This window comes from Tachypleus tridentatus, chromosome 10, assembly GCF_004210375.1.
Source record: "Tachypleus tridentatus isolate NWPU-2018 chromosome 10, ASM421037v1, whole genome shotgun sequence".
NCBI lineage: Eukaryota > Metazoa > Arthropoda > Merostomata > Xiphosura > Limulidae > Tachypleus > Tachypleus tridentatus.
In genome coordinates, this window is record NC_134834.1 from 12,085,597 (window position 1) to 12,108,788 (window position 23,192).

A 23,192-nucleotide genomic window follows, 5' to 3' on the forward strand; every position below is an offset into this window, starting at 1 on the left:
AACAGTTAGACACACTCTAGCTACAGTTTGTAATGTGGACACAAACTGAAAGTTTTTCTATAGTTAACAGTTAGACACACTCTAGCTACAGTTTGTAATGTGGACACAAACTGAAAGTTTTTCTATAGTTAACAGTTAGACACACTCTAGCTACAGTTTGTAATGTGGACACAAACTGAAAGTTTTTCTATAGTTAACAGTTAGACACACTCTAGCTACAGTTTGTAATGTGGACACAAACTGAAAGTTTTCTATAGTTAACAGTTAGACACACTCTAGCTACAGTTTGTAATGTGGACACAAACTGAAAGTTTTTCTATAGTTAACAGTTAGACACACTCTAGCTACAGTTTGTAATGTGGACACAAACTGAAAGTTTTTCTATAGTTAACAGTTAGACACACTCTAGCTACAGTTTGTAATGTGGACACAAACTGAAAGTTTTTCTATAGTTAACAGTTAGACACACTCTAGCTACAGTTTGTAATGTGGACACAAACTGAAAGTTTTTCTATAGTTAACAGTTAGACACACTCTAGCTACAGTTTGTAATGTGGACACAAACTGAAAGTTTTTCTATAGTTAACAGTTAGACACACTCTAGCTACAGTTTGTAATGTGGACACAAACTGAAAGTTTTTCTATAGTTAACAGTTAGACACACTCTAGCTACAGTTTGTAATGTGGACACAAACTGAAAGTTTTTCTATAGTTAACAGTTAGACACACTCTAGCTACAGTTTGTAATGTGGACACAAACTGAAAGTTTTTCTATAGTTAACAGTTAGACACACTCTAGCTACAGTTTGTAATGTGGACACAAACTGAAAGTTTTCTATAGTTAACAGTTAGACACACTCTAGCTACAGTTTGTAATGTGGACACAAACTGAAAGTTTTTCTATAGTTAACAGTTAGACACACTCTAGCTACAGTTTGTAATGTGGACACAAACTGAAAGTTTTTCTATAGTTAACAGTTAGACACACTCTAGCTACAGTTTGTAATGTGGACACAAACTGAAAGTTTTTCTATAGTTAACAGTTAGACACACTCTAGCTACAGTTTGTAATGTGGACACAAACTGAAAGTTTTTCTATAGTTAACAGTTAGACACACTCTAGCTACAGTTTGTAATGTGGACACAAACTGAAAGTTTTCTATAGTTAACAGTTAGACACACTCTAGCTACAGTTTGTAATGTGGACACAAACTGAAAGTTTTCTATAGTTAACAGTTAGACACACTCTAGCTACAGTTTGTAATGTGGACACAAACTGAAAGTTTTTCTATAGTTAACAGTTAGACACACTCTAGCTACAGTTTGTAATGTGGACACAAACTGAAAGTTTTCTATAGTTAACAGTTAGACACACTCTAGCTACAGTTTGTAATGTGGACACAAACTGAAAGTTTTTCTATAGTTAACAGTTAGACACACTCTAGCTACAGTTTGTAATGTGGACACAAACTGAAAGTTTTTCTATAGTTAACAGTTAGACACACTCTAGCTACAGTTTGTAATGTGGACACAAACTGAAAGTTTTCTATAGTTAACAGTTAGACACACTCTAGCTACAGTTTGTAATGTGGACACAAACTGAAAAGTCGAGTGCCTTGACCACCTGACCATCCCGTGCCAGGTCAATATGAATGGTGAACAATATTTGACACTTATTAGGTTGATACGAATGGTGAACAACGTTTGACACTTGTTGGGTCAATATTTTTTAAACAAAATCTTTCTTATATTTCTTTTAAAATATCAATGACGGTCCTCTAGTGACTGAACCAAGAAACTTTCTTTGCTAAGCCTCACGAGACCACAAGTATTATGGGTGGTGTTTGAATTAAGAAATAGTTAAAATCAGTGAAACTATCATTTTCAGTTAAATGAAGATATATAAAATCATGCATGTGTGCGAGCATGCGCATTTCTTTAATTTGAAAATTTTATTCTTCTGTTGTTGTTATCTTGAAACCCTGAATTCTAAAATCTTTTTTGATTATTTTTGGACACAAAATACAAAGAACGATTCACATCTCCGTTACCTTGTCAAGTTTTCTTCAGAAACACGTTATTTTATTAACGTCAGAATGTCCACTTTCATCATTAGCGACTTGTCATCGAATAAATATTTTCATCTCTCGTTCCACACTAGTCTCGTAGTTTCTCGGGATGTTTGGACAGCCGAAAGGTTGCGACTGTTATGCATTCTCTTTTTCCTTCCACAAGGTGACCCGACACCTCTGTAAGAACCTCCATATGATGGAAAAAATTAAGAAGTCCCCCGCTGGTACAATGGTAAGTCTACGGATTTACAACGCTAAAATCAGGAGTTCGATTCCCCTCGGTGGACTCAGCAGATAACCTGATATGGCTTTGCTATAAGAAAATAAACACACACGCATTAAGAAAGTTTCTTCCCTGGATAGTAGCGATGTCCTAAACCGAAAGGGACGAACCTTATTAGCCTAGCTTTAGTCAGGTTTCCGTCCGCATCTGAGAACCGTTCCGGTTTGAAAATGGGGGTATTTAGGCCAGTAATCCTCATTTAAATGAGGAGCCGTCAGGTTGAACAACATGCAAGTCCTTCTGGGAGCTCATATCCACCTGTGGAAATAAAGGTTTTCGTGATCTAGATAAACCTTCACTGGTGTGAGTGTCAGGCTTAGCTATGGTATTTCTGATCATTATTCTGCGGACTTACAACGCTAAAAACCGGGCTTCGATACCCGTGGTGGGCAGAGCACAGATAGCCCATTGTGTAGCTTTGTGCTTAATTCAAAGAACAACAATAACTGATAATTATTAATTACTTTGTGAAAATGTCTCTTCTGGAACTGTTCCTAAAATCAATATATTCGTCCGTAGCCAATGGACGAAAACATACAAGTACACCTTTATAGGTTGATGTTTTTAAACATACAAGTACACTTTTCTAGGTTAATGTTCTTTTTTATCGAATCGGCTTACAAAAGTAAGTACGTAATTAAATAACAACGTGAGCATGCACGTACTTACTCTGCTTACAATTAAAGGTACACAACTTACCGTGAGGTCATGTGATGAATTATGGATAAAATCGAAAAGTGGGAGAAGGTTTGCATTATGATAGCGATCGTGCACAGACACGTAGGTTTGCTGTCTTGCACGGGGACGCGTGCTCCGGAAACATTCGCACTCGAAAATAAATAAAACTGTTTCATACGTCTAATCCAGCAAGTTGACTTACTGGATTAATTCACATAGGCTACTCTTATTGGACAAACATTCCGAAATAGATAGTGGGTAATTAACGGTTTTGTATAGACTAGCACAGTATATGTAAGCTGTTTCAAACAGCCGTGGGTTTATCTATCATATGAAGCTATGTCATACAGAACCAACCGTGGGTTTATCTGTCATATGAAGCTATGTCATACAGAACCAGCAGTGAGTTCATCTGTCATATGAAGCTATGTCAAACAGAACAAGTCGTGAGTTCATCTGTCATATGAAGCTATGTCAAACAGAACAAGTTGTGAATTTATCTGTCATATGAAGCTATGTCAAACAGAACAAGTTGTGAGTTTATCTATCATATGAAGCTATGTCATACAGAACCAACCGTGAGTTTATCTGTCATATGAAGCTATGTCATACAGAACCAACCGTGAGTTTATCTGTCATATGAAGCTATGTCATACAGAACCAACCGTGAGTTTATCTGTCATATGAAGCTATGTCATACAGAACCAGCCGTGAGTTCATCTGTCATATGAAGCTATGTCAAACAGAACAAATTGTGAGTTTATGTCATATGAAGCTATGTCATACAGAACCAGCCGTGAGTTTATCTGTCATATGAAGCTATGTCATACAGAACCAACCGTGAGTTTATCTGTCATTTGAAGCTATGTCAAACAGAACAAGTTGTGAATTTATCTGTCATATGAAGCTATGTTATACAGAATATACAAAACAAGTTGTGAATTTCTCTGTCATATGAAGTTATGTCAAACAGAACAAGTTGTGAATTTATCTGTCATATAAAGCTATGTCATATAGAACAAGTTGTGAATGTATCTGTCATATAAAGCTATATCATACAGAAGTAGCAGAGAGGTCATCTGTCATATGAAAATTTGAAACTATGTCAAACAAACAACTCGCTGTAACTCAGAGGAATATGCATTTCGATATCCTGTAGCTACACCAACAAAGCTCGATAGCTAAAACTATTTTATATATATTGTAAATTATGGTGTCTGCCGTTTGGAACCTGCACACTCAGGCAAAGCTCGATATTCGCTTCTGACATGACAGGAAAACAGAATATTCTGTTATGAATTAAACACACCATCACCCATATTTCAAGATGTGACGTAACTTCAAGAATAAAACGGTAAATCTACTGTAAGTTGTTGTTGAGTGACCCTTAGCGTGACTGAAGTGTTCGAAGATTATTCTCTGTGGTGAGAAGTATACGTAGCTGAGAGGTACATCTTTAACTGAAACCAAGAATGGAACATAATTAGCTTTTCTAAAGTCTATAAAATAATTTAAATTAAGAGATTAGCATAAACTCTTCTCGTAACTGGGTAATTCTGGTTACATAAATATATTTATAGCTTTCCATTTTGTATACTGTAACAGAAATATGATACAGAAAATACTGACTGTACGCACAGATACATTCACAAGTATAGATATATATATACATTCACAAGTATAGATATATATATACATTCACAAGTATAGATATATTCACACCACGTGTATAAACAGCTCATGCACATGAAAGTGTGAACTCACACGTGAAGTTAGAGATAAACAGTAAACTTACATCAACACTGAAATACCTTAACATTCCTTATGCATGTTTTCGCATTCACTCATCAATTTGCTATATAAAACTCTCAAAGGACCAAAGCAGTCTCAGTTCTTGCTTGTTAAAAGTTTTCTTAGAATGTTAAAACGTTCTCAAAGAGTAGTATTGAACAATAGCCCAATATTTTATTCTTACCTACGACGCTTGTAATTTCTTCGTAGAATTTACGCTGGATTTCAGGATGTTTCCTGAAAACCGACACCAGCCATCGAACCGCAGAGGTGGTGGTAACTCATACAGCACAGCCATGAAAGGAACATGGTTTTGATTTAAATCGAAAAATGTTTCTTAGAAAACGACAACTGGCCTTTGAGTGACAATGATACGATATTGTTGATAAAGCTACAGAGATATTTTGTTGTTTCTTAAAGTCAAATAGTTCAGCTCACAAAACATATTTTATTTTCCTATTTGTTTATATAAGTTAAAGTTGTTGTCGCTAGATGACAGCACAAAGCGTCTGATATAAAAAGGAATGTGACAAAATTTCATCAACAATAAAGAAAAACTAATATAAATTAATATTCAAATATTCAAGAAGATCGAATATTTATTCACCTGACAGACTTGCATGCATTTTATTCATTTCTTAGTTTAAAAACACCAGTTTCTTAATATTGGAAACAATAAATCATATAGTGGTCCACTTTTCTTCAAATTTGGCCCGGCATGACCAAGCGTGTTACGGAGTGCGACTCACAATCTGAGGGTCGCGGGTTCGCATCACCGTCCCACCAAACATGCTCGTCCTTTGAGCCGTGGGGGCGTTATAATGTGACGGTCAATCCCACTATTCGTTGGTAAAAGAGTAGCCCAAGAGTTGGCGGTGGGTGGTGATGACTAGCTACTTTCCCTCTAGTCTTACACTGCTAAATTAGGGACAGCTAGTGCAGATAGCCCGCGAGTAGCTTTGCGCGAAATTCAAGGAACAAACTCATCGTCCGCAGCAGTATGTGTGCGGACTTACGACGCTAGAAACCAGGTTTCAGAAATCGTGGTGGGCAGAGCACAGATTGCCCATTGTGTAGTTTTGTGCTTAACTTCAAATAAACAAATTCCCTTAAGAATGTCACCTCGCAAAAATATACTTTATTTCTAGGATCCTTCATTATTTGTTAGGACATTTGTATTTTGTGGTATTTAAAGACCCATCTGTATTTTTATATATTTCGAACATGATCGTTTTTACTTTATGGGTTTATGACTTACCCATATATCTTGAGCTGACCTAAACCTGGATATTATTGGGCCGAAAATATTATAAACAACAAGTTTTCCGAACTAACACTTCAATACGTTATCATCGGTGTAGGTTTGAACATACGTAATATTTACAACAAATATTGGTTTCCAGCATTAGACAAAGAAACGGTTTCTTTAGCCTTTTTATATTGCATATTGAGTTTAACGTAAACTTTGTGTTTCACTGTTTGGTTCCGAAAAAAGTCTGACAGTGAAACAAAAAATATCCCTGGGAGTGACTTCTGAAAGACAAAAACAGGCCTAGAAATGATTTTCTTAATATTAAATAATTCTGATTTGATATCGGTAACGGTAATTTAAGACAAATAGAAAAAAGATACAGTCAAGTATAATATTTATAGTACATTGTGTACTTGTAGTAAATTTGTCATGTAAGTCTAGAACTCTTGGAAGAAAAAATTGTATGGAATATAAATTAAAATGCAAAAGTCAGAGAGCGCTACAAGCGACACTAATATGGCGCTGTCGTTCAAAGAGAGGAAGGAGCGACGTTTAAACGGTCCCGATCTGAGTCGTAAAAAGTCAATTGATAAACACATTAAACATTTAGTAGAATTAATTAACAAGGAAGAAGTTTATTGTACCGCAAGTTCGTGTTCAGGGCGTGTTGTTTTGGTAACTCGAACTGACACAGAGGTAAGTTCCTGCTCGACTGAACAAGTGTGCTAATAGTAATACTCTTTAAAGTACTGTTACTCTAATAAAATTGCGAGTTGGATATAATTGCTGTTATTATTATAATTTACGTTAATTTTTGTCTTCTGATAAAACAAGCATAGTACATAGATCTTAATGTAAAAAATGAATCAACCTAGACTTGTAAAAATTTATCGATGGTATAGCTGTGGAGATGATGTACAGGGTGGCCCGTAAGACCCTACCCATCCATATGTTATTATGTTATATTTCAATTACGCATGTATTTAAATATGTTTCTATTTTTCAGAGAAATATGGCCGATGTAAGCACTGTTACACTTGAAAATGTCACACAGAACATGGCATTGCATAATATTATGCAGCAAGAATGAGAGACAGCACACAGATACACTAGATACATAAGATATATGGATGGGTAGGGACTTACGGGCCACCTTGTATAATTGCATAGCATTTGAAATTGGAAGAGTGGTTGGATGGAAGAAAGTTGAGGGATGTTATGAAAAGAATTCATTCAAATTGGATTAATGTTACAAGGGAGTTCAGTCTTAGAACCTTTGCTATTGATTTACAATTATATCAATAACATAGGTGAAGAAATGGTCATTACATCACTTACATTTCCTGATGATGTTAAGATATTGGGTGTTGCTGCTTTAAAAAATGGTTTAGATCATTTATTGAGTTGGACAAATGAATGGCAAATGGGTTTTAATTATAATAAATATTGTAAGTAATTACAAGATAATGCATGTGAATTATCATAAATTATCAGTATAAATTGGATGGGAAAAACCTTAAGAGTGTAATGAAAGACATTTTGGTGTTATAGTTGATCAGTATCGAGCTATCCCAGCAATGTGCTGTTGCTAAAGGTAGGGCAAATATGAATTTAGATTGTATCTACAAAATATCACTTTTTTTTCCTGGTGTGAACTTTACATATTAAAAATTGAAAGTAGCTGCTAATTTTAAACTGCTTCTTAGATTGTTTTTCACTTTAACTAAATAAATCATTCAGTTGTTCGCTTGAATTTGTCTAATGAATTCAGTAAAAATCAGCTCAGTCACTTCATCACAATGTATAGTGTCAGAACGCCAGAACTGATGGATAACTCTGTCATCTTCAGATCTTGAATTATTTAGGGCCAGTTAAGGCAGTGTTCTGTTGCTTGTAGTATGTAAAGCTAATAAATTTTGGAATGTGGTTATAGACATTCTGACAATTCTCTTTTCATGTAGATTGCTGTTCAGGCCTCATTTTGAGTATTATGTACAGTTTTGTTCCCTTTGTTTAAGAAAGCATATGAACTTATTGTCAAAAGTTCAGAGGAAAGGTACTAGGATAATCAATTCCAGATGTGAAAGACTTGAGTGACCTATCAGTCACTGTGCTCAGATTCTATTACTTTTGTCATATTATTGATTAGGTCCCCATATATATTAGGTGTAAGATCTAAAACCATTATCTTCCTTCAACTAAAGGTCATTTCTCAACAACTTGTCTATCAGTTACTCCAAGTGATTATCTCAGGATCCCCAACACAGCAAGAAAACCCAAAAGTTTTAATGTCGCCAGGAAACCTTACACATTTTTCTACTTTTAATGCAGTTAACCTAAATAAGGAAAAAAACTTGAACATTGGACATTGAAGCATATCACAAGTAATAAAGGTTCGATTTGACTTGTCTCTATTAATAACATTTGTTTTCATTTCTCTTACTATTATTCTTTCTATTAAAATAGTTTTTTTTTTCATCTCCAGTGGATATGATTTTCTTAGCTGACTGCCTGTGTGGCAGTATAAAACCTCTAAGCATATCAAACCCACACCCTTTCCATTATCTAGGTAAGTAAGATAATATAAATTTCAATGCTCCCCAGTAGCACAGTGGTATGTCTGCAGGCTCACCAGCTAGAAACTGGGTTTCTATACCTCTTGTGGGTAGAGAAAAAATATCCCATTGTGTGTGTTTAGTTCTAAACAAATTTCCCTTTAGCAAATTCATGTTGGTTCTTTCTCTATCATACAAGTAAAAGTACCAGTTCCCATGGACAAGAAAAGTTAATCTATCAATTTAAATTGTTTCATAGACTTTAAAACGGCTAATTGTGTCATTCTTATTTTTGCTCGGAGCCAAAGCTCCGAGTTTCTTATACTTCCAAACCTCTGAAAGTTATTGTTGAGTATTTCAGTCACACTAAGAGCCACACGACAATAACATATATTAAATCTTCATTCTTATTGTCTAAGTTACGTCACATTTTTAAATGTAATTCATATTGTTCTTATTTCCTAACAACTTAGTTTAGAACATTTTGCACCAACATTATTCACACCTGTTCTCTCCTTTTCTAAAAAGTGAATGTTCAGTTTTGCTTGCATCCACAGCTTTTCAAATGCAGTGCGAGAAGCTGCCACCATAAACATGAGAGAGTTGAATACTGATTAACAACAAATCAACTGGTTTATAATTTTCAGAACAATTTTTATTACCCTCTTTTAAAAGTTTTGTTTGCACCTCTGATTCATTGACTCTCTTCCCCCCCCTCAGTCTATAGACCTGCCAGTTATCTAACATTGCCAAAAATCTACGGTACTACTAGTATTAACTGTGAGTAACAAACTGAAAATATTTATGATCTACAAACGGAGAGCAAGGCAAACGTGGGCCCCCACTAGTACAGCGGTAAGTCTATGGATTTACAATGCTAAAATTAGGGGTTCGATTCCCCTCGGTGGGCTGAGCAGATAGCACGATGTGGCTTTGCTATAAGAAAACACACGAACATGTGGTCTTTAAAATATCCATTCAAAAACTTTAATTGCCTCTGACAGAATGATGTCATGTCTTTTATGAGACAAGATCATATTTGTCTGTATTGAAAACTTAGCATATAAACCATGTGGGAAAGACTACAAGTATGATATATTATATATAGAACAGATTATATTGAATATTGAGTATGAATTGATGAAGGTAAAGAAAGAAAACAAAAGAAAAATTTTAAATCACATTTTGTGTTGTTCCTAACTACTAAGTTCTATAAATTTGTAAAGTAAACCTTATGTTAGGAATGGATGATTTCTCATTTTACCGGCTGTTGTTTGGAACTTTGACAGATTTCACATCTTTTTTCTTTTTTTTTTTAATTATTTCATATGGTAAAAATTTCAGGTGCTATAGTTGTGACATTTGAATAACTTGTGTGTTGAATATTTACTGAGGTTATGAATTATTCGTTATGTCAGTTTTACGAGTCTTGTTTCAAGTGATTTACCGTTTTAAGGAGTACAGTTGAATTTGATGTATTACACCTAATAGTATTTGATAAAAAGACGTAAACCTTGTTAGACTTTTGTGTTTATGATTATTATATTTCAAACATGTTATCTTTTGATTTACAAAAGAATGGATTATTCATCAACTTAAAAATGAATAAAAATGGTTAGTCAATCGGAGTTGTGTTGCTATTATCAAATTATTTTAATTTTTAGACAAATGTTTTAGTGTAACTTAAAAGTAAATAAAATATTTAAATCGAAGCGTGTTCTTCTAACTCGTAATTTTACGAACACGTGGAGTCGTAGACGTTGTTTATCATTGTGCCGTTTTTGTAGACTTTATTGTGAAAGAGTGTTTGAAATTTGTATTGGTTTATTTTCATTATATGTACTGATAAAAACCAAATTGACTAGGATGGCCAGGTTCAGAAGAAAGGATGTAAGTGGCTCCTAGTGTCACATAACGTAGTTGATTGGAATGACTTTGTAAGTAACCTTTGTCTTCTGAATCTTACACTGACATTTTGATTTTTTTTAAGTTAACAGTTAAAAGAATGGTCATTAGTAAGTTTAAAACACTTCTGTCTCCACATATTTTGAATGTCCACCACTGGTACAACACTAAAATCAGAGGTTTGATTCCCCTCGGTGGACCCAGCAGATAGCCTATTATACACAAAAAAGCTGAACATACTATTGGGAAAGCTGTTAAGTGAGGTTAAACAAATAAAAAAAAGATATTTTAATCTGATGTTTAATAAAAGCTTTTTTTTTTAACAAACAAACCTTCTTTTAGACCTCAAGAAACATTTTACCCTGTACTGACCATACAAATGCTGTATTGTAAAATAAAGTTCTGGACATGAGATAAAGTTCTGGACAGGAGATATCCTCTGTACTGTAATTTACATTGTGGCAGTTAAATAACAGAAGTCTACGTCTGTTTGTTCACACAAACATACTATCAGTTAAACACAACTTAAAACAAAACACATATTGTACAGTTAATACCAAATTCATTCAAAAACCAGGTATAAAACTAAAGTCCACATGATGTAAAACTACACTGACAAACACCACACCAACATTATTTACAAAATACAATGTAACAACTGCCACAACTTTTATATTGGAGAAACAAGTAGAAAAATGGAAACCAGATAAAAAAAAACACCTACACATGTTTTTGAACATTGCATAAACACAAAACCAAAGAAGCCCTACTTATAGAGCAACTAAAACCAAAATTAAACCAATATAAAGTAACACATTTATACCTATACTAATTAATAACCTAACATCCAACTGCAATGCCTCCTACAATCCCATACCCATTTATACTCTCGTCCCTAAGACATGTCCAGCGATGGCCACATTGAAACTTTCTCTTTCTTAACCTGAAGATGACCTAGGAAGGTCAAAACGTTCTTTGCTTTATTAGTAAAAGTATTAATACCCATACCAGCCGTTCTGAGATGCGTGTTTTTTGAATCGAAGGACTGAAATGAAAATAGCTTATTTAATAAACTTACAGATGCATAATAGCTATAATAGTAAAGAAGGCTTTGTAAATATGTAACTATGATATAAAATCTGAATGATGTGCAGCCAGCATCTTTTGTAACATGTGCAGATTTATATGTGTATATGTAAAAAAATGTAGCATATTCAGACATTCCCCCCCCCGTGTATATGGAATCACATTTTTATGCCCCCTAGTGACATGTATGTGAACTTACAACATTAAAAATTGTTTCAATATCTGTGGTTATCACAGCACAGTTAGCCCATTGTGTAGCTTCGAGCTTTATTCCAAGTTAACACACTCCTGTTCATTTGTTCTTCAAACAATATTTTCAGTGTTTATTCTCATAAATACTTTTGTATTTGTATACAAAGTAAAATATAAATGGATATTATTAGCTCTCAACGTAATTTTGGTTCAGTATAATATATACACTGTTTATTTTCCTTTGAGCTTATGACATTGTTTAATATGAGGTTCTAACAACATTGGTATATTTAGGTTGGCCACCTGAGAAATAAAGAAGGATCCATTGTTATGAAATTTGAACCAATGATAATGCATGTACAATGTGCCACGCTGACAGATGCTCAACAATTAGTAAGTTATTCAAATTTCAAAATGTGCGTATTTAATCCAGGATTAATTGTGAAGGTTATAGGAAGTTGAAAACTTGAAGATAATTTCTGCAGACTAAATCGCGTATATTTGTGAAATGTTGTTTTCTTAAAATTCTCCTAATAGTGAATAATTTATTGACAAATTCTCCTTACAAAGTGTCATTAAAAATTTCCACAATTTTACAGAGAGTATATTTGACTGAATTTTGAGCTGTGTTGACAGTTGTTTATCATTGTTAACAGTATATTGAAAGAGTACCTTCCGTCAACAAGTGTGCAGTGCACCTCCACTTACAAATACTCCTATACATGTAACAGTCTTGTTGTTTTTAAGAAAAGTTATGAAGACAAAACCCAAACTATAGTTCATTTTGTCTACTTCAAATATAGCTATCCGAGAGTTTGGTCAAGTTTCTCTGTTGCGTTTGCTAGACATGCTTGTACAGTGAGGACTGTAGTGTTTAACCACAACATACCTCAGTTTTAAATTTATGGTTACATTTAATTGTGTATACAGTGGGGCCCGGCATGGCCAGATGGCTAAGGAGCTCAACTCATAATCTGAGGGCTGCGGATTTGAATCCCCGTCACACCAAACATGCTCCCCCTTTCAGCTGTGGGGACATTATAATGTGATGGCAAATTTCACTATTCAATGGTAAAAGAGTAGCCCAAGAGTTGGCAGTGGGTGGTGATGACAAATTATTTTCCCTATGGTCTTATGCTGCAATATTACGGATGGCTAGTCCAGATAGCTCTCGTGTAGCTTTGTGAGAAATTCAAAAAACAAAACAAATGAAGTGTATTAATTTTCATGTTTCTCATCGCTGCTGTGTTTGTACCTTTTTTAATAGTTTATTATATTTCCATATATTGACTCAACCCATTTTTAAATAAATATAAAACATTTTTGTTAGGTGAGTTTGGTGTCCTCTTTTTGTTTATTACCACTCATTTTAAAAAATGATTATATAAAATTATATTTATGCATAGTTTTCTATTAGTTTTTAAGTTTACCTTGTAAAATATGTCTCTAAAGTTCATGTTTTGTTGCCAATAATAAGAAAAGAATAATTTTCGTATTTAGTATTCACTGAAAATTTACATTTTATTATAGTCACCCTAGTGGTAAATCTTCAGACATAACAAGGTTAAAAATCAGATTTTAATACCTGGAGTGGACAGAGCATAGATAGCCCATAGTTTGTAATTGAGTGGCTATTTTCTTTGATGTACATTTATACAAATGACTGATATCAAACTTATGTATTTCAAATGTTATGATCATATAATTATATATATAAGTATAGTTGCTAGATATTTATATATATATATTTTAATATTTGTATACCCAAGTTTGTATGGTTTAATTTGTAGCATGCAACCAGTTTAGCATCTGGCTTTAAAAACAGTGGCCTCACCATAAGTAACAGTGGGAATATTACACTAGTAGGTATGAAGATAATTTACCTTTGTTCCTCCATAAGATGGATAATTTTGTGAATTAAATATTACTATGTCAACATATGTTAGCGATTCTTTACTGTTTAACCTATCGAAAAAGGTCACGTGTCAAAAGTTATGTCATTGCATTTGATGACTTGTATTCAAACTTTTATTGAACTATTATAAATTTATGTCAATAAATTTGGTATCAAATTGTAGATCAGAATTCAACCACCAATGTTATGTATTAGTCAATGTATAAATTTAAGAGTAAATATTAAAAGACATAACTGAATATTAATTTTTGTGTAATGGGGTTTATTGAATGGAGCATTTGTTCAAATTATGTTTGTGATGTCCAAATACAAAATCTGTAGTTTTATATGAACTAGGAACTCAAACTGCCAATAGTGACAAGCTAGAATATGAAATAAGAATCTCAGGATGGCTGGTATGGGTATTAACACTTACTAATAAAGCAGATAACAATGCTTCAACCTTCCTAGATCATCTTCAGGTTGAAACATTGTTCTCTGCTTTATTAATAAAGGTGTTAATACCCATACCAGCCATCCTGAGATATCTTTACTTCAAGCGGGTTTCTCGTCATCACGAAAATTAGAACCTTTTACCTCTCCTATTTGTTGAGATATAGCTTGTTTACTGAACCAGACACGGTGGGACCTCTTGCATCTTTCCATTTTTGGAAACATTCCTTTATATATACTTCGATACATGATGTGAATAACCAATTACAAGCTCATAATGTCCAACTAGTGGCCTTTCAGCCATTTTAATGTGCTTGGAAGCCACCTCATTGTTTGAAACAGATTTAATGGAGATAGGCTTTGTCTTGATTCTCCTGGGAATTAAATATTTTTTCAAACAAAATACACTGTAGTTACTAAGCTTGACAAATTATTATGGAATTCTATGGTATTAATATAGTTGTTTATGATTTTTTTGTTATTTTACATGTGTATATAAAACCTAAAATTACTTTGTTTCACAAACTCCTTGGGCAAAATTTTATAAGGCTTAGCAACCTACAGCAAACAAAGTTGAAAGTTCATCATGAGATGAAGATGTAAATTTCACTACACCCATTTATTCACTGTTCTGTGTTTTAAGAAAAATAACTTAAAGACGTTACTTGTAAATAGTAATAATGTATACTAATTGAAATATTACTGTATTTCACAAAATGCTAGCCCATTAAAGCACAGCCAAGACAGGTCACTTTGTAAAACCTGAAGGTCTGTTTTATATTGATGGATACTGTTATGTTAGCCAATATGACTGTAAGGCCAATACAATATAAATATATACAAATGTGTTTAATTGTAATCGTTCTAAAATGAAAATAATTTTCGTCTTAATTGGTGGTTATGAGGTTGTACAAATTGACAGACCCCATATAGTTAAGGTAGAGAAAATAAAATACAATATATAAAGTCTTACTAAAAACAAACATTTGAAATGTATTTAGGAAGTTTTGTAGATTATACAAATTATATTTGAGATTTTGGGGACAAATAATAGTTTTTGATCATAACATGAAAATCACTTCTCACTCGGGACTAGTGGCGTAACATACTCAGTACTTTCACAGTCTAAACTTTCATAAAAATACTTCATTAAGAACTCTGATTTATTTGTGTACACAAAATATCTAATATTTACCAAAAGTCTACCAAATTTTGTGAAGGTAGACATACTGCATTAAAGTTATAGTATCAATACTTAACTCCTATCTATCACACCAAGTCCATCGAGAAATGATTATTGTGAAGTTTCTGAAACTATATTTTTTAATCTATAATTAAATTTAGTTTCCATTGAAGCTAATGACTGCTTAATATATGTCACGTTTTGAACAGACTGAGGACAGGTCAAAGTTTGAATTAGAAAAGATATACACGTGGGTACAAAAAATCCCGAGTTGACTCTGAAGATTATATGAGTCATAGATCAGTAAGAATTGGCCGTATGACAAAAAATAATATTATAGAAATTTTATCATTTTGAATGATGTAATTCAATGATTCACATTCAATACAGGCTAGTCTACACTTTTAAAAAGAAAAACAATTTCATTTTTATTTTTACCATATGACCTGACAAGGAAAGGTTTAACATTACAGTTTTCTAAAGTGTTTTTCTTCACCATATTAGAAATTAAACTACATTAGATCAATAGAAAGTAGTTTTATATGGGATGGGCAGAAATTTGAAGGTATGATAAACCTGAAACTTTGAGGATGATGTGGAACATAGTTCACTAAGTTTTCATCACATGGCAGAAAGTAGGCTATTGTTACTATTGTTATTATCTACGTTTTTGATTGGAATATGTTGTTTTACTTATCTACTATTCGCTGGTAATAGTTCTGGTGTTTTTAGAAAAAACAATTATGCAGAAAAACCCAGACTATAATCTGTCTTGTGAATACTCACATCAGTCCACAGATTGTGCTATTTTCTGTTGGGTTTGCACATTCTGAGAAACATGCATAACTACTATCTAATTATCTCTGTCACCAAAGGTGGATGGAAGTTGTGTTTCCAATATTGTGCATGTATTTGTCAACGAGATTTTTCAAAAACAGCTCGACTAATCTGGACAAAAGTTGGTATATATTTGAACTATGATCCAATTCAGGAACAATTAGTTTTTGAAGTGTCAGATGTAAAAAATTCTATCTACAAACATTGTTACTAATTGTTCCTACTGTTTTTACTTCATAACTCAATCACAACTCATCAGATTTCGATGAAACTTGATGGACGTACATGGAATACCATTTCGTTGCTGTGCCTAATGTGCCTGTGTTCATTTGTAATGATGGATGTACAGACACATTTTTGTTTTTTTATCAGTGATGCATGGCAAAAGCATGTGCTACACTTGGTACGTCTCTAGTTTCATGTACGGCCACATGATCTTGTGATAATATATGATGACCCATCATGCATCTTAAAACTTCCACAAATATTTCCTTTACATGTAACAGTCTTGTTGTTTTTAATAAAAGTTATGAAGTTTACCAGTAAGACAAAACCCAAATGATAGTTCATCTCGTCTACTTCAAATATAGCTATCCGAGAGTTTGGGTAAGTTTGTTCACTGTGTCTGCCAGACATGCTTGTACAGTGGGGACCATAGTGTTGGAAAGTGTTCCTTGAACCACAACATACCTCAGTATTAAATTCACAGTTACATTTGGTTATGCATAACAGGTTGGATGGTGCTGGATTTTTGTCAGTGGAAAATGGAAAAAATGAGCCACTTTCTTTTGTCAAGTGGCACAGAATAACTTTTATTAAAACAGTTGTTAGTTCCCATGGAAACGGTAATTTGTAGGGCTGAAGGTCATTCAACTTTTGGAAATCTTTTTGAGTTATTAAAGCAGAATTTCCCAGTGACTTAGAACTAAAATAAAAGTACAGAAATGTTTGTTTGTCTTCACAAAAACGGCACAACGATGTTTTCAGTAAATACCATTACAGTTGACAAATTGATATTTTGTGCCAAACTTTCGTGTAGTTTTTACATTTTAAAAGCCATGACTGTGCCAGTAGTGTACTTCCAAAGTTATTTTTCACGACTCTTTAATCAGTGGCCCACATAATCACAGAATTCTAGGTTGAGTATTTTTCTATCTCCACCAAAAAGAAACTTTTGTTTGTTCCGATCTTGTCCAATTTTTGGCATCTTGTAGAAGAGCTCTGACTAATGCATGAACAAAAAAAAATCTTCCCTTGAAATACTTCCCATTTCAATGGTATATTTTGTTAAGTTAACTATTTATCTAACACAAAGTTAAGTATTTATAATGATTCTACATATTCTCTCTTACAATTTTACGACTGTATTTAAACCTTTTACTCCATCAGATTTCTCTTTAATAAATAATTGAAATTTAATTTATATGATACTTGTCACATTTGAGTAAACTTGTTTATTAATTAAATTTTAATCACGTGTTTTACAATTTTTGCCAGGCAATCCGCAGTACACACACGCTAGAAGTACCTCTGTCAAAATCAGGTGTTGTGCTCGTGTCTGATGAGGTTCGTTTAGAATGTTTCTCATGATTTTTGTGTATTTTATGTGATTTTATAAACAGTTTATAGAAATAACTTTGAATTTAAACCAATGTTTTCAGGTGTATTTATTAGTGGTATAAAGTTAAGTCATTATTGATTATATGTTCTTGTTGTATCTGTTAACTCTCTGGATCTGTATTTCAGTACGTTAAGTTTATTGTCGGAGAGGCAAACAAAAAATGTTTGAAAATCAGAAGAGAATCGAAAGGTGAGTTTCTTTCTCGATTTTCAATTTGTAAAAAAAACAAAAACTTTAATACAGAAATAAAATTGGTGCAGTTAATTGTTATGTACTTGGAGCTTATGTTCGTTAAATCTAGGTAGAAAAAACATAACTACATGTGAACAAGAGTAAAAGTGACAACTTTAGATTTTAATGAGTACATCTATTGCAGAATAATTAATTATATTCATTAGGGAAAAAAATATATTGGCTGTAAAGGTTTGCATTACTCATAAACTATATTTAGGTTTTAATGGAGGTTTGAGTTGCTAACCTGTGGGATAGAATGATGTATATTTTTAAACTTGCTGGAATTTGTTGTTGTTTTTTATTATTATTATTAATTTTACCCAAAGTCATGCATAAAATTAGGACTTATTTAACTTTCAGTCAACAAAACAGAATCTCTAGGCCTATATGTATGTAGTTAATAAAAAAAATAATGTGATATTTATATTATAGATTAAAATTCCTGTTTTACATATTTTAACCTAATTTTCTTATTATATATAAATTTATTTTTATCATATACAGTACATTTTTAATGTTTAAACACATATATGGAAAATATTAAACATATTAATACAATACATCGGAGTGTTAGAGTAGATTACTTTTATCAAACCAATCCTGAGGGTATAAGATGTTATGTAAATATTTTAATAATAATTATTCTAAGAGAGTTTCTATTTTTAACAGAAGACAATAAGATTATTTTTCAATAATATTTAACCATTATTATAAAAAATAACAATTTTATGAAAATAAATCAAAAGTAATTGAACTTTAGGCTTAGCAATAGCAATTTGCTTTGTTTGTTTGTTTTGGAATTTCGTGCAAATCTACACGAGGGCTATCTGTGCTAGCCGTTCCTAATTTAGCAGTTTAAGACTAGAGGGAAGGTAGTTAGTCATCACCACCCACCGCCAACTCTTGGGCTACTGTTTTGACAATGAATAGTAGGATTGACCGTAACATTATAACACCCCCACCTCTGAAAGTGCGGGCATGTTTGGTGCGGCAGGGATTCGAATCAGAGACCCTCTGATTACAACTCGAACACTCCTTAACACTCCTGGTCATGCCGGGCCTTAGCAGTATGCAAAAAATGTAAGTATTAGTGTTTACAAGTGTAGGTTGAATCTGTGATTCTACAGAACAACACTCACAGTTGAAAGACTGCTGTAAATGTCTGTATATTATAATGGTTACTCAAAGAATAAAATAATGAGAAATAAACTTTTTATTGAAGTAGTTCAGATCAGAGATAAGTATTCAGCTGTCTAAATGTGACTTTTTGTTATCTATATACTTTGTAAAAAAAAAGAAACTTGAAGTTTATGGTTGCATTTATAACGTGAAAATCAAGTATTATACATAGTTAAAGTTTACGTTGGATAAATCAAACTAGGTAAACATAAAACAACGGGTAACATGTTTATTTAGTCAAACAACAGCCAGTTGTTTCATAATATAATTTCCTGATTTACATAAACAGGTTGTTGCCTAATGACTTGAGGATTACAGATTTGATACCTGCTGTCACCAAACATGTTTGTTCTTTCAGCCATTGTGAGGATGTTGTAATGTCACGATAAATTCCACTGTTAATTGGTAAACAATTGACTCGAGAGTTAACAGTAAGTGCTGCTGTCCAGTTTTGTCCATTCTGGTCTTAAGTTCAGCATCAAGGATGGGGAAAAATAGTCTTAGTAGCTTTGTTTTAAAATAAATCATAAACAAGGACATAAGTATAATATCCCTGCAACCAAAAGGATGGCACTTCTGGTAGTAACAAGGTCCAAACCCGACCTTCAGATCACGAGACAGTGCTTCTAATCATTGGACCATGGTAGCTGGCAGTAGAAGTACTGTTGAGATGCAACACTACTCAGAAAAAAAGTTTTTGAACCTACGTTAGGCACAACATAGATAGCCCGCTGTATAGTTTTACACTTAACAGATAAACTGATGAAAAAAACAATGAAGAGAGATAGTAATTAGATTGTTTGAATAAATGAAATAATCTAAAACCATAATGACTGTGAATGGTCGGTTAGATTATTTGATCCTTTTTGTGAAATTAATTAATTTATTTATAATTTGAATTTACTGATGGTTTTATGTCCTCACTGATCAGTGCTCATAATTAATCTAATTAACCACCCAGCTTTCAACCAAAAAGGTTGATTGAATATTTAATTAAAAGGTTTAATCTTTTGTTGTTGTTTTTGTTTATTGGGAAAATAGTAAAACGTGTCCGCTAAATTAATTTAAGAAGTCAATGATGTTGCTGGGAAGTAGTCGTCTTAATTTTGTGTGTACAGAACTGTGTTTATTACAGGCTTTCTTCAAATATACAAATCATGTTAAACAAAAAACATGCTGGCGCATCAAAGCAAACATCTCGAGAAGTTCAGTCTCATAACAGTGATGATGTTAAAAGTCAAGTTGAGACAGAAGAACATCGACTAGAATGTGACTGTTGCTCGTCTAGCGAGGAAGTTGTTGAAAGTGTATTTAGTATGTTTGAATAACCAACAATCGAGTCGTTCATAACAGAACAAGTGAGTCAACTGTATTGTTGTAAGATTTGAAGTGATATGGATATCACACACTTATTCTGATGTGAATCTGTGTTCCAAACCTATGGTATGTTTGTTTACTTGCATAAATGACTGTATTCTGTTTGTAATAGACAAATATATTTGAACTGTCTATAATCTATAGCTATGCTGGGGCACTGGCTCCAAGAATGGTGTGTAACTGACTACTTATGTTTTGAATTTGAAAAAAAAATCATATTTTATTTTTCCAATTACGAAGGGTTCAGTGAATGCAAGTACGAAATATCTGGGGTTCAATACCTCCAACAAGGTTACGAACCACTGTTCTGGATAGTAACAACAATATTTTAACCAACGTTTTAACTTTCTCAGAGCCGTTGTTACGAAAACTGTTTGATATAAAATTAAACACTAACTTGAAATGTCTTCTGTTGCTCAAACCTTTCATAAAATATTTTCACATCACGCATTTCTGGTACTGATGAAGGTGTAACAGGGAAGTTATCTAATATAAAAGGTTATATTATTTATTAATGTATGGCTCATTTTATGTTTTTCTTATTCAAGTACCAAAATGTTTAAATCTCTTCAAAATTCACTAAAAATTCTGAAAAACAACAAATTATTTCTAATTATTATTGAAATATCCTGGTTCATTCCAGGTTCATTGACTTTTGGAATGCTATGGAATTTTTAGAATATAAATTACCAGATTAAAAAAAAACCTCTGAAAAGCTGAAAATGAAGATTTCTTAAGAGACAAAACTGTACGGCCAGTGTAGCATCATGAAATATTTTATAGTACGTAACATGTTACGAATGTTTAATATCTAACAATGCCTTGATTTGATATGTCCCACAAAAAAATGATCCTAAAATAATGTGTGTAATTCTACATAATTATAATTGTTATGTTACAACACAAGTTATGAAATCTAGACGTACAGTGCCATATTGTGAGGTGTTATGGAAATAAAACTGTAATAGTATGGAAATACTATGGAGTACTGAAACCAAAGGTAGAAATAGAACAAGTTGATTACGGATTTATTACATGAATCAAGAATAAAAACCTGACATACAGACATAACATATTGTGTTACGTCAAGGTAATGTCATTCATTCACTCAAACACAAACCTAATATATATTAAGCTATCGTCTTAGTTTGTGGTGACTTCTCTCAGGTTAGTGACTTCAGTCAATACATAACTTCTGTATGACTATCAGGTTGGTGACTTCAGTCAATACATAACTTCTGTGTGACTATCAGGTTGGTGACTTCAGTCAATACATAACTTCTGTATGACTATCAGGTTGGTGACTTCAGTCAATACATAACTTCTGTGTGACTATCAGGTTGGTGACTTCAGTCAATACATAACTTCTGTATGACTCTCAGGTTGCAGATGTTTCCTTTATTTTGATATCTCTTTGTTATAACACACAGTAACCTGTGTCGACACTCCATAGAAGGAAACAATACAGCTAGTGTTGTACTTGACTTTATGCTGTGTTTTTGTATCACTATAGAAAGAGACAACTAGTGTTGTACTTGACTTTATGCTTTGTTTTTGTATCACTATAGAAAGAGACATTACAACTAGTGTTGTACTTGACTTTATGCTGTGTTTTTGTATCACTATAGAAAGAGACATTACAGCTAGTGTTGTACTTGACTTTATGCTGTGTTTTTGTATCACTATAGAAAGAGACATTACAGCTAGTGTTGTACTTGACTTTATGCTGTGTTTTTGTATCACTATAGAAAGAGACAACTAGTGTTGTACTTGACTTTATGCTGTGTTTTTGTATCACTATAGAAAGAGACATTACAACTAGTGTTGTACTTGACTTTATGCTGTGTTTTTGTATCACTATAGAAAGAGACATTACAACTAGTGTTGTACTTGACTTTGTGCTGTGTTTTTGTATCACTATAGAAAGAGACATTACAACTAGTGTTGTACTTGACTTTATGCTGTGTTTTTGTATCACTATAGAAAGAGACATTACAACCTCATCCAGTTATTGACTTCACTTGTTACCTGCAGTTACATAAACCTTCAAAGTATGGTGTCTCTAATTTGTGTATTTGTTGTTGTTCATTCATGTACCTTCTTTATAACACTTCCAATGATATTGTGAAAATTACTGGAACTCATTTCACAAAACATCATTACTTTATGTATGTTTTTCTGTATATTTTGTACAATGAATAAACAGTTAGGTTTAAATGCTCTTTGAACTCTGACAGGATGTGTTTTTATTTTGATCTTTAATTTGAATTATACGCTATTGGATTAGAAGCTGTCGATGTATCTTATTTTATACTCACTTGATGGTGGCACAATATGGACTGCATAAATTGGTTGCTGAAAGTGGTAGAATGGGACATCAGAGGTTGATTTTTCAAACTGAGATTACTGGATTTTGTGAAATAGCATTACAGTTACTACTGTTATTCATTAAATGTCACTAGAATTTTATATCCTGTTAGGCTAACATCTACAGTTCAGTAACACTGTTCACTTACATTCTTCTACACAAGTGAGATCTGCTTCCATTGGATAACTAGACGCTAGTATAGTGTTTGTTACATCTGGTCAGACAGAGGCAC

At 33.0% G+C, this 23,192-nt stretch overlaps 2 protein-coding genes across 2 annotated transcripts in view; both read left to right on the forward strand.

The window, feature by feature from the left end:
• Positions 1 to 23,192, forward strand: part of LOC143227960 (WD repeat-containing protein 47-like) — a 162,249-nt gene that overhangs the window by 105,019 nt on the left and 34,038 nt on the right. The window lies entirely within an intron of this gene.
• LOC143228752 (tRNA wybutosine-synthesizing protein 3 homolog) lies at positions 6,574 to 22,820 on the forward strand. The gene is made up of 7 exons (XM_076460068.1): positions 6,574 to 6,772; positions 10,497 to 10,568; positions 12,109 to 12,207; positions 13,605 to 13,676; positions 17,679 to 17,747; positions 17,928 to 17,991; positions 20,351 to 22,820. Exons 1-7 carry the CDS (start codon positions 6,593 to 6,595, stop codon positions 20,377 to 20,379), a joined length of 585 nt encoding a protein of 194 aa, XP_076316183.1. The 5' UTR covers positions 6,574 to 6,592; the 3' UTR covers positions 20,380 to 22,820.